Here is a 14,044-nt window from a genome sequence, read left to right as displayed (position 1 = left end):
AGAATAGAATACTAGGAGAGAAGAGAATACTAGGAGAGAAGAAGACTGGAGAGGAAAAGAGGATACTGCCTATGGCGGGAGGGAGTGTTGAAATATAGCGCCCTACGCCAGTCTCCCTCTTTACCGACAGTGTGGCAGACTGTGTCGCCAAGGCGCCGTTGCGCCTCTCAATGATATACTCGTACTATGCACCACTTGTGCCTCGACCGTTGTCGCGTTACGTTGCTGAATAAAGCTTAATTACTTTGACGATTATAAAACTGTGTTTAATCATTATTTCTAACCCTAATAACCCTTCAGAATTCTATTCCTTAAATTCGAGACGATCTTTGAATTTAATCTTGTTTCTTTGGTTCAATATATTGAATTTTAATTTAATAAAGTTGTGTCAAGTAACCCATTCTTGACGTAACAGAGGTATTCCACGTCAAATGAGTCAATCACTGACCCTCACCCTCTTGGAAATTAATGGCGATTTTTTCTACGATCGGGGAGGTTGAAAAACTATATCTCAAATTTTTTCAGATTTTTTCGGCAGCCCAGTTCGGAGATGTGATTTTTTTCACATTTTTCCAATAACTCGAGTTCTATTTATCCAATTTTTATTTATTAAGCGTCAAAATTTTCCATTTTTTACCGCCTATACGATTATTTTTAGTAATTTTTTTTTCGATTCCTAGATGCTCATAATAACGAATTTTCGAAAAAAAAGTTGAAAATCTTGAATTTTGCAAATTACGTCACGGTTGATATTCAAAAATTTTTTTTCAGTAATTCTCATAATCAAAACAAGTATTTTGATCTGTCATTCAAGTTGGGCATCTTCCTGGATCTATGCTATTTTTAATTTTTTTTTTGGAAATTTCGTAAATTTGGTCAAAACACCACAAAATGGCTTCGACTACGTATCGAAAAAATATGTAATATATAGGTTGTGACGAGGCATATTTATTTATTTTTTATTATTTTTACCTACATCTTTTCCCCAACACACACAGCCCCCTAAAACGTAAATCCCGCCACCGGTGGTTACCCTTTCCCTAGATACTCCCCTCGTTACCCCTCTACCATCGCCCCTGGATTCAACGACGAACAGCCGCCGAAGGAAGTTAGCAGTTCCGAACCACCTGGAGTGGGTGAAGGAGCCGTCGCCCCGAGAAACGCCCATGGTTAAGCCTCGATAATCCACCGCCCTTGAAATTCACCACCGATACGGCTCTGGATTGCGATCGTGGACACAATCTCAACACCCTGATTGGCCCCGATTCCCCTCGAAGTTGACCCGAAAGAACTCGAGATCCTGCGAATTCCCCCGAATTACGAAGGAGAAGAAGGAAGAGAAGAGAAAGGAATCACTCGTAAGCCAGTTGCCCCGAGTGTTACCACGTGTGCAGATAGTTGAATAGCAAGGAAGCCCGTTATCTGCGGAAATCGCCCCGGAAGAATATATTGTATGTAAAAAGAGGATTTTTGGAGACACTGAGCTCATCCCTGTTGAATTTGGTGCCCAGGAAGTTGAGAGTCGGAAGGAAGGCCCCGTCCTGGTAGAATTTTGAGGACATTTGGAGGAGAATTGGACGTGCGAATTGCACTAGGAAGTCTACGTGAGGACGAGTTGTTCCCCTCATTTTTCCCTCGCCCTTGAATATTACTTCTTTCCATCCCCCCCAACGGTGCGCCACACTTGGTTATTTTTCCCCCAGTAAATTCAATTATTCTATTCTCATTTCTTTATTATTCTCCCCTCAACACACTTAGAATCTCTTCCTTTGTAATCCCCTAGAATCGCCCTNTTGAGGACATTTGGAGGAGGATCGGACGTGCGAATTGCACTAGGAAGTCTACGTGAGGACGAGTTGTTCCCCTCATTTTTCCCTCGCCCTTGAATATTACTTCTTTCCATCCCCCCCAACGGTGCGCCACACTTGGTTATTTTTCCCCCAGTAAATTCAATTATTCTATTCTCATTTCTTTATTATTCTCCCCTCAACACACTTAGAATCTCTTCCTTTGTAATCCCCTAGAATCGCCCTTTAGACGTGTACAAAAGCTGCCTGGCTTCCCCCACTTCCCTAGATCTCAGTTAAAGGCCTTATTTACGTCTTTTGACGATCAGAATTGTATTTAGAGAAAATATAGTTAATTATTCTCAAATTATCCCTTATTTGTCCCTTTTCCTGACTCGCTCTAATCCTTCTTTCAGGAATTAGTTTAATAGAGTATTGAAAACGGTCACAAGGTATACAATCAAATTCACTTCGTACTGTCTATAAAAAATTCTAAGAGAATTAGAATTTAGAGAGAAAAAATTTCCGCTTCACCCAGCCGGGAATCGAACCCGGGTCTCCCAGATACGCGCCGGGCACTCTTACCGACTAAGCTACCGGGAACCACAGAAATTCACTCTCAAATTCACCTCAAACACCGCCTAACCTCCTTTAGGCATTAAAGAAAAAATCGAATATAAAATAGATCCAGGACGATGCCCAACTTGTATGGTGGCTCAAAATACTTGTTTTAATTATAAGAATTACTGAAAAAAAAAATGAAACAAATCATCCGTGACGTAATTTGCAAAATTCAAGTTTTTCAACTTTTTTATTCGAAAAGTCGTTATTATGCGCATCTAGAGATCGAAAAAAAAAATTTCACTAAAAATATTCTTATAGGCAGTAAAAAATAAAAAATTTTGACGCGTAATAAATCAAAATCGGACGGATAGAACTCGAGTTATTGAAACAAACCGGAAAAACGTAACAAAAATCATATGTGCGAATTGGGCTGCCGAAAAAATCTGAACAAATTTGAGAGATAGTTTTTCGACCTCCCCAATCGTAGAAAAAATCGCCGTCAATTTCCGAGAGGGTGAGGGGCAGCGGTTGCCTCATTTGGCGTGGAATACCTCATGTAAATTAAATAACGAGAACCTGTTCTTGAGGCTAAAACATAAACTACCTTAACATGTGGCTATGATAGTACATGAAGAAGAACCAAAACAAAATCGTTAGTAGAATAATTAGTTGCTAAGAGATAATCTGTGATAATATTGTAAATAGTAGTCTTATGATGAACATCTTAAAATAAATATGGAGGCCACCCCGACTCATCCTCCAGAATTCTATGATACAATTGAAAACGGAAAAATAAAGGAACCAACATGAAAAAAAAATGATATGTGATAAATAGCATGGTCAAAATTATTTAGGTGGATATTAACACTGTTCATAGGCATCTGAAAGATTTAAATATGAAATCACGAATGTAAAATATTCAAAAATGTACTATACATAAAAATCTGAATAAACGAGTTTATAAAACGAATCGAAAATTAAAGTAGTTCAAATTGAAATCTCTGATTAGTTTCTTCTAGCAGAAACTCTCTAAAAATCCACCTCTATCTTGAATAAAAGGAATGCCGTGGAAACAAAGTGAAGTGCATCCACCACATTTATCCAAGTCTCCCAGTATTCACCTCGCTTATTCTCACTCACTCCAACTCATTCAAAACCATTTTCTTGAATCAGCTCCATAAAGAATCCATTCGGCGTGCAGTAGTTAGCCTGATATTGTGTCTGTAGTTCAGACCTCTGGAATTTACGACTCCAGAGAATTTAAAATAATTTCAATATTTAGTGTCTAACCGCCCCTCCGGGAATGGCGAGCGAAACGAAAAATGTTAGGGCCGATTTGTTCATGTTCCTTTTCCTCTAAAGGTCCGTTTTAAAGTCGCGAATGGAAGAAAAATCAAGAAAATGATAATGTCCACTCCCTACTGACGATGAATCGTGTACCCACTGTCACAAGACCCATAAAATAATTCTCAATTATCATACATGAATATTAAAATATTTGAGTGAAGAGACATTTTAAAAGATGACTTAATGAATTTCATCCCGACCAATTAACAAATCGCCACTACATAAATAGTGAATTGAAACATAGGTATGACCTTGGACAAAATTCCGGATCCTTGACAATAAGACTGGTGTCTAACGTTTTCACAATCACTTGGCAAGGACTCACGTTTTACCGTAAGATCCAGCAGAATAGTCAAGATACTGCTTGTTGTTTATCTTTTTTATGTAATTGTGCATCGATATCTGGAAAACAGTTATTATCGGGTGTCTATAATCTTCAATCGGCGCCAGATCTCTTGTTGGCGCAACCGCTTGAGGATTTTGAGATGTCGGATGTGTTATTGAGAGTCCATCAATCTGTTTTTGTAGGAAAATGTAATAGGGATATTTCACTCAGTCATTTTCATGATGATAAATTATTGAAATAATTTAGACTTCAAAAGAAAGCTGCAGATAAATTTATCGTTTCGCTCATTTAAATACAATTATTAAAAAAAATTAACGAATAACCAAATGGATTCCAAATGGATTCTTTGCTTTTACATTTTTATTTCGCTATTCTCTTATTCTGTTCCACACTTTTCTGTCATGATGCCTACATGTTACAATGCCAGTTTCCAGAAAAGAAAACCGTCGTTATCAAGGCACGAAAAAATATTTCTCCAAGAGCGAATACAAAATATCCAAGGTCAACCCATCAGACATACAGTTAGTTGGTTCCTCAAACAGAATTTAAGGAAATAATTCTTTATATTGTCCTTGCGCATTTTACCAAAAAGTAAATACCAATTGTACAAACATTTCCGATAGAAAACTTGAATGATGAATTGACGTTATGTAAATATCACAATTTTGTATCTCCCTCTGATATTCAATAAAATTTATTGAAAAATATGCTTGAAGAATTCCCTCTCATCATCATTTACCAGTATTTCTGCTACGAACGCTTTCCAGAAATCCTCCTCAACTTCTCCTAGCTCGGAAAAATTGAAACGTTCGCTCAATCTCTGCAATATCTGTTTCCTCGTCTCACTGTCGCCCGCAAAAATGACACTACATAGATTAAGATCCTTCAGACGAACGATGCAATAGTATAAATTGATGGTCTGTGACCATTCCAAATTTTGAAAAGTCCTTCCACAATTTGAATCCCAAAGCTCTTCAAATAATTGACAATGTTTCAGGTACAAATTTCCCTTGTATTCTCTTCCGCATTTTTCGACTATGATGCTCACAATTTCTAATGCCAGTTCCCAGAATAAAAAATCGTTACTATCAAACGACGAAAAAATATCTCTCCAAGAGCGAATGCAAAATATCCAAGGCCAATCCATCAGAAATACAGGTAGTTGTTTCCTCAAACATGATTTAAGGAAATAATTCATTTTTTCCTTGCTCTTTTCACCAAAAAAGTGCATACCAATTGTTGAATAGTTGTAGCTGGTCGTTTTGAGGAAATTGATAGATCCCAGGGAGAACATTGCATACTTCTCCTGCTCGGTTTTTATTCGATTCCAGCAGTATTCACTACACCACATATTTCCCTCTACCAGACTTTCAAGAAATAAGACAGTAGTAATAACTTTCTCATCCACAATTACCCCCCGGCCAAAGTATCGAGGGAGATACAATTGAGAAAAACAATCATTTGGAAATTCCCCATGGATTTTGTAATACCAGAGCAAAGGGTATACATTCATATTGCTGTTGCAATCACTTAGAGTGACAAGTGAGGAAAACCTTCTGATATCGGTTTCACTGCAGTAATAGCACAAGTGACACCAAGTGTCGTAATCTATGGATTGCTTGTTGCTCACGTAAGATTCTAACAATTTTTTGCCATCAACGCACCCAAAATTGTCCCAGCAAAAATTCCCAACGAAATATGACGATCGTCCTTCATCGTGAAGTAGAGGCCAGGTAGGAGATGAATCTTCTTTTAACCATCTGAGCATCCTCTTCCCCATTGATTCTAGGTAGAATTCCAAATCATTTATAATTGCTGTTGGTAGAATTAATTTATGAAGTTTTTGAAAAATCACGTAGTGAATTATTTCGTGTTCTGGTCCTACACGTTTAACATTTTCTACAACATCTGGTAGTCGCCATAATAGTTGACATATTTTCACCATGGTTATGTGTTGTAATTTTATTTCCACTGTGAAATTCTTGTACTCGTATAACATTATGGCATTTTAATTATATTCATGGGGTTAATTAATATTGTTGCTCAGTTAATGCTTTTTTGAAACTCCCCGATTCCCTAGCGCGTAATCAAGTTCGCCAAACTTCGGATGTCTCACAGTGAGTCATTCTGCTGACAATGGAATCGGCCACGTTTTTTAGATTTGAGCGTCAAATTTCGAATGTAAATGGATGAGAAACTATTATAAAATTCGACTGCTTTATTGGTCGCTAGCCCCCATTGCGAATTGACGTGGGTGTGACCCATTACGCCTCGAATCAATAAGTTCCCGACCAATTTCCATTTTTCTGTTTATTAGAAAGAAAAAAGCACAAATTTTGAAATTTCCATTCGGTTAACAAGAAGCCGGCTGAGACGATTTGGCTCAGAATCCAATCGAAATCAAATTGCATGTAGATGCATCGACCGTATTAAAAAAAATCAAAACCCATCATTATTCTCACTAAAATTGTTGAATTAAAAAAAAATCACTTTTGTCGATTTTTTCACAAGTTTTATGAGTAATTCCACGTCAAATCCGAAATGAAAAAAATTTCATGTTTCGGATTGTCTTGCCGATTTTTTTCTTAGAAGAAATACATGAGATCAAGCTCTCGTAAAATTTTTAGAGCGATACGATTTTTTTTCAGCGAGTTATATTTTTAAAAAATTCACTTTTTGCACTTGAATTTTGATTGTTTGAGAAAACAAGCGAAATAATTGAAATTAATGAATAGGAATGAAATTTTTGTTGCCACACATTGGAAGGTAATTGGAAAAGCGTTCAAATGAGCGCAATTGAACTCAATTTATTCAATTTTTAGAGTCGTTATGGCGAAATCAAATTTTTTGTTCAATCTGTAATTACTCGAAAACTTTTTTTTTTATCTGAAATTTTAGGGGTTACTGGGGGACATTATTACCGATATTTTTGCCAAAGGACAATAATTATTTTGCAGTCGTTCTTCGTTAAACGAATTTTTTTTTTCGGAAAATTCGTTTCCGGAAACAATGCGTAAATGACAAAGAAAAAAATTTTATGACTAGTAATAGTTGAAAAAGTGACTTATTTCAAGCCGTTGAATAGTTTTATGTTATACTTCAGAACATATAACTATTCACTTGACCGTTACGGTGACGGAGCGGACACTTAAGAATCCTGACATATTTGATAATCGATGAATTTAAGACACATTGGATTTTCAAATCGTTTTGGAATTGTGAAATTATGGGTATTTAACTTTTTCAATGTTGTCGTCTCACATAAAATGTTAAAACAACTTATAGAGATAATTTTTTCCTCAACAGAGAATTCATATCGTCGCATTAAAATCAAAGGGGCGTAAGTGCCATTTCTCTGAAATTTTTTTTCTCTTAATACCAAAGGGGCGTATGTTTTTTTTTTCCTTCGAAATGGAGTTTTCGCAACTTATGAAAGGTTTTTTGTGGACAAATTTCTGAAGTGGCAAATGGACGTAAGTCCGACTAGCAAGTACTGAAGGGGCGTATCTCCAGCACATACGCCTCTGTCTTTTTATACTTTTTGTTTCTTTTCTAGCTCATATTGAGAATGAATAATTCCAAAGGGACGTAACTCAGGCACATACGTCCCTTTGTTTTTGAAGCAATAATCACAGAGGGGCGTAACTCCAATATATATGTCCCTTCATTTGTTACTGTTCGTTCCTATTGATTCATCAAGTATAAACGGAATCACATGCACTACAGCCCTAATAATAAATAATATTTGATTCTACATTAACCTCCCCTCCCTCCCTCTCATCATGAATGTTCAAATTATTTCCCTTTGATTTTTTGCTTGAATGAAACAATTTCATGAGAAATATCAGTAACTAAACTAAAATTTTCTAAAATTTTCTTCTAAATTTATTCGATTTCATTCATTAATTTATTTCATTTTTTTAAAATTATGACTGCGAATTTCAGGAAATTATCTGTATGAAATTTCGAGTCGTGACTGCTTTGAACACTTCGGAAGAAAATGAGACCATAAAGGAAGAAGAAAATAGTTAAAGCGTTTTATGTTGATATAACAATATAAAACTCATTATCGCGAGTAGACCTAAGATATAATGAGAGAGAGGCGTATGTGGGACTTACGCCCTTTTCGTTTTATTTCAACATGAAATGTGTCATCCGAAGTGCACAACACATAATGTAAAAAGGGCGTAAGTGTCATTTTTTGAATGAAATGAAACAGGCGTAAGTATGGGGATACGCTCCTTTCCCGTTGAAATATAGCAATTACGCCTTTTTCCTAGATTTTTTTTTTTACAATTTTTGGTCAGAAATTCCATGAAAAACCGAAAAAACAGGAATTCGGAACATACGCCCCTTTCACTTTTAAAATGGGTTTTTTGGCACTTACGCCCCTTTCATTTTAATGCGACGATATGAAGACGCAGGCCCACATGACAACATCAAAGCGGGTTCAAATGAAGTGGAAATTAAGCCTCTACCGAATATTATTCCCACACTAAGAAAGAAAATTATTTTTGTCAAATATCCATTTACTTAACAGAAGTATTTATTTTTTCAATAACGTATTGCTCCAGTCGAGTCATTCCCAGATAAGCCTGATTAAGTTTCAATTATGACACTCATGTTGCTCTAGAGGATGACTATATTACACATGAACTCCTCCAATGATTATTCATTTTTCCTAAATTTCTAATTTTCCACAAGGAAGAATTTCGATTAATTTTTTTTGTGATACCTGCCTCAAAAGTGCACTTTTCGAAACGGATTAGTGTGCGTAAAGCGGTTGTTTTCCGCATGGCGTGCGTAAAGTTCACGAGCGTGCGTAAAGTGATTTTTTTTTGTGCGTAGACCTTCGATTTACGTACTCGAAATTCACTTTACGCACGCTCTTGAACTTTACGCACTCGTACACAAAAACAACCACATTACCCCCACTACCGTTTCGAACAGTGAACTCGGCAGGTACCACAAAAATACGATGTGTTACACGTGCGTGTGAAAAAGTGGAAATTTACGCACTAGTAACACAATATACTATTAATATTGATAATTATTGGGGGAGTTCTCAAGGTTATAACTGACATGATCATCTTCTTGAGAAGTATATTGTCATAATTGAAACCTAATGAGTATTGTCTCGGAATGACTCGACTGGAGACATACGTTATTAAAAAAATTAATACTTCTCTTAAATGAATGGATATTTGACAAAAATATTTTTTTTTTCACTGTAGGAATGGTAGTCGGCAGAGGTTTGAGTTCCACTTTATTCGAAGCCATTTTGATGTTGCCATGTGGGCCTGCGTCTTCATATAAATTCCCTGTTGAGAAAAAATTTATCTTCACAAGTTGATTCAACATTTTATGTAAGGCGACAACATTGAAAAAGTCAAAAACCAACACTTTCACAATTCCAAAACAATTAGAAAATACAATCCGCTGTAAATTCATTAGTTATCAAATAAGTCAGGATCACCTTTGCTTTGTCTCACGGTACCCGACATTTCGCCGTTTTGTAGTGGTGTACGTGCGCCGGCGTGCTTCTTCTTCTTCTTCTTCTTCTTCTTCTTCTTTTTTATGGCTCTAGCTGGGGTGAAATTCTCCGCGTTTAAGGTACCTTAAAATCCTTACGTTTAATTCTCCGCCAGGGGGAGCTTTGCGCTAGTTTCGATGAGTTTCCGAACGCTAGTTACCTTCGGTGCCGAAGAGGGAATCATTTGAAAAGTTTTGTGAGTTTTTACGTTTTTCTAATAATTATCGAAACAATAAGTGTTAAAAAGTGATGTTCGCGTTGCCTGGAATTATTGGTGCAGTTATAGCAGGAGGGATGGCTGTGGATGAAATAGAAGCAGCCAACAATCAACACATTTTCCAAGAAAATCGAGCTCGCAATGAAATTGTGAGGAATCTTTTCGATCCATTGGAATCGTTGACAGATGCAGTTTTTAGAGAGAGATTTCGGTAATCAATTATTTTTCTATGAACATGAAGTATTGTTATAAACGTGGGGATGAACGAGTATAAATTTGTCATTCTCCCAGCTTGGAAATTTCACTGCTTTTCATCAGTTCTAATTGGCTTGTTCGTAATTTATGGAGAGGCGGTTGTATTTTATATTTCAGATTAACGAAACCAATAGCATTATGGTTGATCAGAAGAATCACTCCCTTATTAAACGATGAAGGTGCTACGCCAACAATCCCCAAAAGAACCCAGGTATCATGTTTGACAATGTATAGTATACATTTAACCAAATATTCAAGTAACAGAATATAATCTGAAACATTCGCAACTAATTGCCACATATTTTTTAAACAAATATTGAACACACTGCGATTTTATGCATCGGGGTCTTTCCAAATGTGCATCGGTGACATGAAATACTTTTGAGTATCACAACCCATCGTCAGTCAAATAATTGCCAATGTAACAGAGGTAATCGTTACATTAACTGACGAGTTTATCCAATTCCCTCAAACTCATCAGAAATTGGAAGAGATTTCCCAAGGGTATAAACTCTCAACTTGTTTTAATATTGAGTTCTTAGCAATTCTCAAAGTAGAATAATCCACTAAAAAATTTAATTTTGTTCAGATTCGAGGCGGAGTCACGTTTCCCTGGAATCATTGGATGTATTGATTGCACCCACATTGCTCGGCATGGACCGGTTGAGGAGCCATGGAGTTATAAAAACTACAAAGGTTTTTATTCCATCAATGTCCAAGCAACATGTGATCATAAATTACGAATCACATCCATCGATGCATATCCTGGAAGAGTGCACGATGCCAGGATATGGCGACAATCAGATGTGAAAGAAGCTGTGCAAACAATGAGTGATGAATATGATAGCAGATACTTTTTATTGGGTACATGAATTAATCAAAAAGCTTCAGAATGAATAATATTTGATTGCAAAATGACTAATAATGAATGTTTTTTCCATTTCAGGTGATGCTGGATACCCTCTGTCACCAATAATTATGACCCCGATAGTTGATGCAGCAGAAGGTACTCCAGAGTATAGATATACCAGACGACATACACACACGCGATGTGCGATTGAGCGAGTCTTTGGAATGTTAAAAGGACGATTCCGGTGTTTGCATAAAGACAGTCTTGTTGTATGCACCGGAGAAAGTTGTGAATTTTTTTAAAAGTTGTGTTATCCTTCATAACATTATGATTGAACGCGGGTAAGCCTTTATTTCTAGAAACATATTCATTTGTTGTGTTCTTACATTGTTACTGTTTTTTTCTCATATACTTTTAGATTAAACTATGAAGATGAGGATCTCGGGGAGTTAGATCATGATGAACAGCAGCCCCTAAATGATGGAGCACCTGATGCTGCTGCACGAAGAGCAAGAAATCAAGACTTGCAGAGAGGACGTGAGCTACGGCAGAATATAATAGATAATTATTTCTTATGATGAGTATTGTTTTATTCTGTGACTGTTAAGTCCATGCAACTAATAAATGGTTCATAAAATTGGCTCGCTCACTTAAGTTTGTCCTTGGAAGTCCAGAAAACCCTTCATGAACTCCCACTCCGATGGAGGCAAGGTCGATGTGCGTGAAGGTCTTTCAAACAAACCTTCATCTGGAATAGAGTGTGAGGGTGTTAGCAAGTTGCGCTGTGATGATGGCAACTGTGAATCCTCGTCAAAATTCCTGTTGTTAAAATTGCCTGTTGGGATGAGTGAAGGATGCTGTGGGAGAATAATGTTGTCTCCTGCTAGGTGTGCTGGCTGAGGAGCGAGTTGCATTATTGCACTCCTAGGACCTGCCTGTCCTCCACTTTCCTGGGTTTTGGAAGGCCCGTTGGCTGCTAGAAGACGAGGGAGCTTCTTGACGATTACACCTTTGGGTATATTTTGTAGATCAATTTTCTTCAATTTCCATGACCCACTAGGTGCTGGAAGACCCACAGATTCAGGAGACCTTCTTCATGGTCACACCTTTAGGCATAGATTTCATGTTGAATTTCTTTATCTTCAGAGGATCATGGGGTGTTTGAAGAAGTATAGATCTATTAGGGAGTTTTTTGATAACCGCACCTTTGGGTATATCCTTCACATCGATTTTTTTGAATTTCCACGAGACATTAGCTACTGGAGGGATCGCATGTTTGGGGTAGAGTGGCTGCACCCCTACATTTTGAGTAACACCCTCGATATTACTCTTCTTCACTTCCAACTCAACATTGGCTGTTGGGAGATGTCCAGGTTGAGGGGAGACGTGCACGGGTTCTGGAGACTCCTTCAGCGAATGAGAATGCTTCGTCTCATGAGTTGATTCGTCTTGGGTTGTTGGAGTGACTGAATCGGGATGAAAGGATGTCACTGAAGACTGGGGGGGAATTGTAACATCCAGACCATATTTTAGGCATCCTAATTGTGCTACTGAATCATCCAGAGAGTCGTATAATGGCTGTTGGAGTACTGGAGTCAGTGGGGGGTACTTGATATTTGATTTGTAGCTAGTGCACTTCGTTTGGGCTTGTGAGCAATCTGGGGATGGCTGAGGGAAGACAGCTGGTGATGGGAGGGGAGTGATTGTTCCGACTGGAAACTCATGTTAGCCTGCTGCAGGCGGTGAAAATTGACCAAAGAACGAATTTAGGAGGGGCAGCGAAGATATTGAAGATCGCGCGGCATTTGACTGAAAGTTGCACGAGTCTACCGGCGGCTCTCTGCATGTAGAGTCTGGATAGTCTCCAGTTATCGCAGCGCGCTGTAGAAGGAATGTCTCCATGAGAGCTGCCATCCTTTTTTGCACGTCAACAAGTTGTGGCAACGATTGTATACCCTGGGCAATTTGAGACATATACTGCAGATATTGTCGCATTATACCGATGTGCTCCTGGAAACAATGGATTATTGCTGCACAACTCGAAAAACACAGCTCAAAATAAGAAGTTTTTGCTGCGTACCTGTCCTTGATTCATATTTTCCACAGAAAACTCCATGAGTTGACTCAAAGCATCCGATGCTTTGGCCTTACGTGCCTCTGGCTTGGACACCCGTGCTAGAAATAATTGCCTTATATCAATTGAAATCCATAAACTAATTAAACTATTGAACCAAACTGAATGAACTTATGAAGCTATGCAAGTTGAAGGAAATCCGTGTCGTTGTATTTGGAAAAATTTCGTTATTGGGCGTAATTCATGAGGTTCATTTTTTAATCTTGTCTTTTCATCAATAATATCACATACCTTTTTTCGATTCACTTGATGTTTGCACTTCGACGAGTCTCTTCTTTGGAAACCCAGCACTCCCACCTGCAATCGGCCCTGTCGTTAATTTTCCCCAGATTGCCCACACCTTCTCATCTCTAGGGCTCAATTGCACTCCCTTGGGAATTGTTGGATTCCCAGTTTGTTGTAGAAGTCTCCTTAGACATGATTGCTTTTCCAAAGCTCTTTTTTTTAGACCATTCCATGCCTGTTAATTTAATATGATGAATGAGAAAATTATATCCATCAGATTCGTTTATTTCTACTTACATTTAAGCACTGCTTGATTGTTCTCTTGCAACCCTGAGATGATACTGTTTCAGCCAGCCTACACATAAAACAAATTGGTAACTATAGCATTGGCAGATGCGAAGGTGGTAACAGTATAACTTACTCTACTGTCAGATCATTCTTCGTTGAATGTCCACGAAGTCCGAGATCACCATCCCGTGCAAATTCTGTATGCATAGACATAAAATCTACCAATATGTCCAGTTGGCTGTTTGTCATTCGAGGTGCACGAGTAAGTCCAGCCGTCATGGTGGGTTCCATTGGCACCTCATTCTCATCCACTCCTTCGTCTTCCCAAGCATCATTGTTCCTGTAATTAATGAATCAAAAATTCTTTAATATTCAGAACTTGGGAGAGACCTCAACTCTGAATATAACCTAAATGTTGTTAGCTCATAAAATTTATTTATTGTACCATTATCAATGAGGTTTTTATCCGCGAGTATATCCTACATGTTCTATTTAGAG

General features: G+C 37.7%; 1 protein-coding gene across 1 annotated transcript; it reads left to right on the top strand.

The window, feature by feature from the left end:
* The first annotated feature begins 9,871 nt into the window (after positions 1-9,871).
* Positions 9,872-11,329, top strand: LOC114841176 (putative nuclease HARBI1). The gene is given in 6 exon segments (XM_029126064.1): positions 9,872-10,005; positions 10,167-10,260; positions 10,366-10,553; positions 10,639-10,913; positions 10,996-11,168; positions 11,318-11,329. Coding segments are annotated over 6 exon segments (876 nt in total).
* Positions 11,330-14,044: the final 2,715 nt, after the last annotated feature.

The sequence above is a fragment of the Diachasma alloeum genome, unplaced genomic scaffold (genome assembly GCF_001412515.2).
Source record: "Diachasma alloeum isolate Michigan unplaced genomic scaffold, Dall2.0 Dall_scaffold_00255, whole genome shotgun sequence".
In the NCBI taxonomy this organism is placed as follows: domain Eukaryota; kingdom Metazoa; phylum Arthropoda; class Insecta; order Hymenoptera; family Braconidae; genus Diachasma; species Diachasma alloeum.
This window is presented reverse-complemented; position numbering and strand designations above follow the sequence as displayed.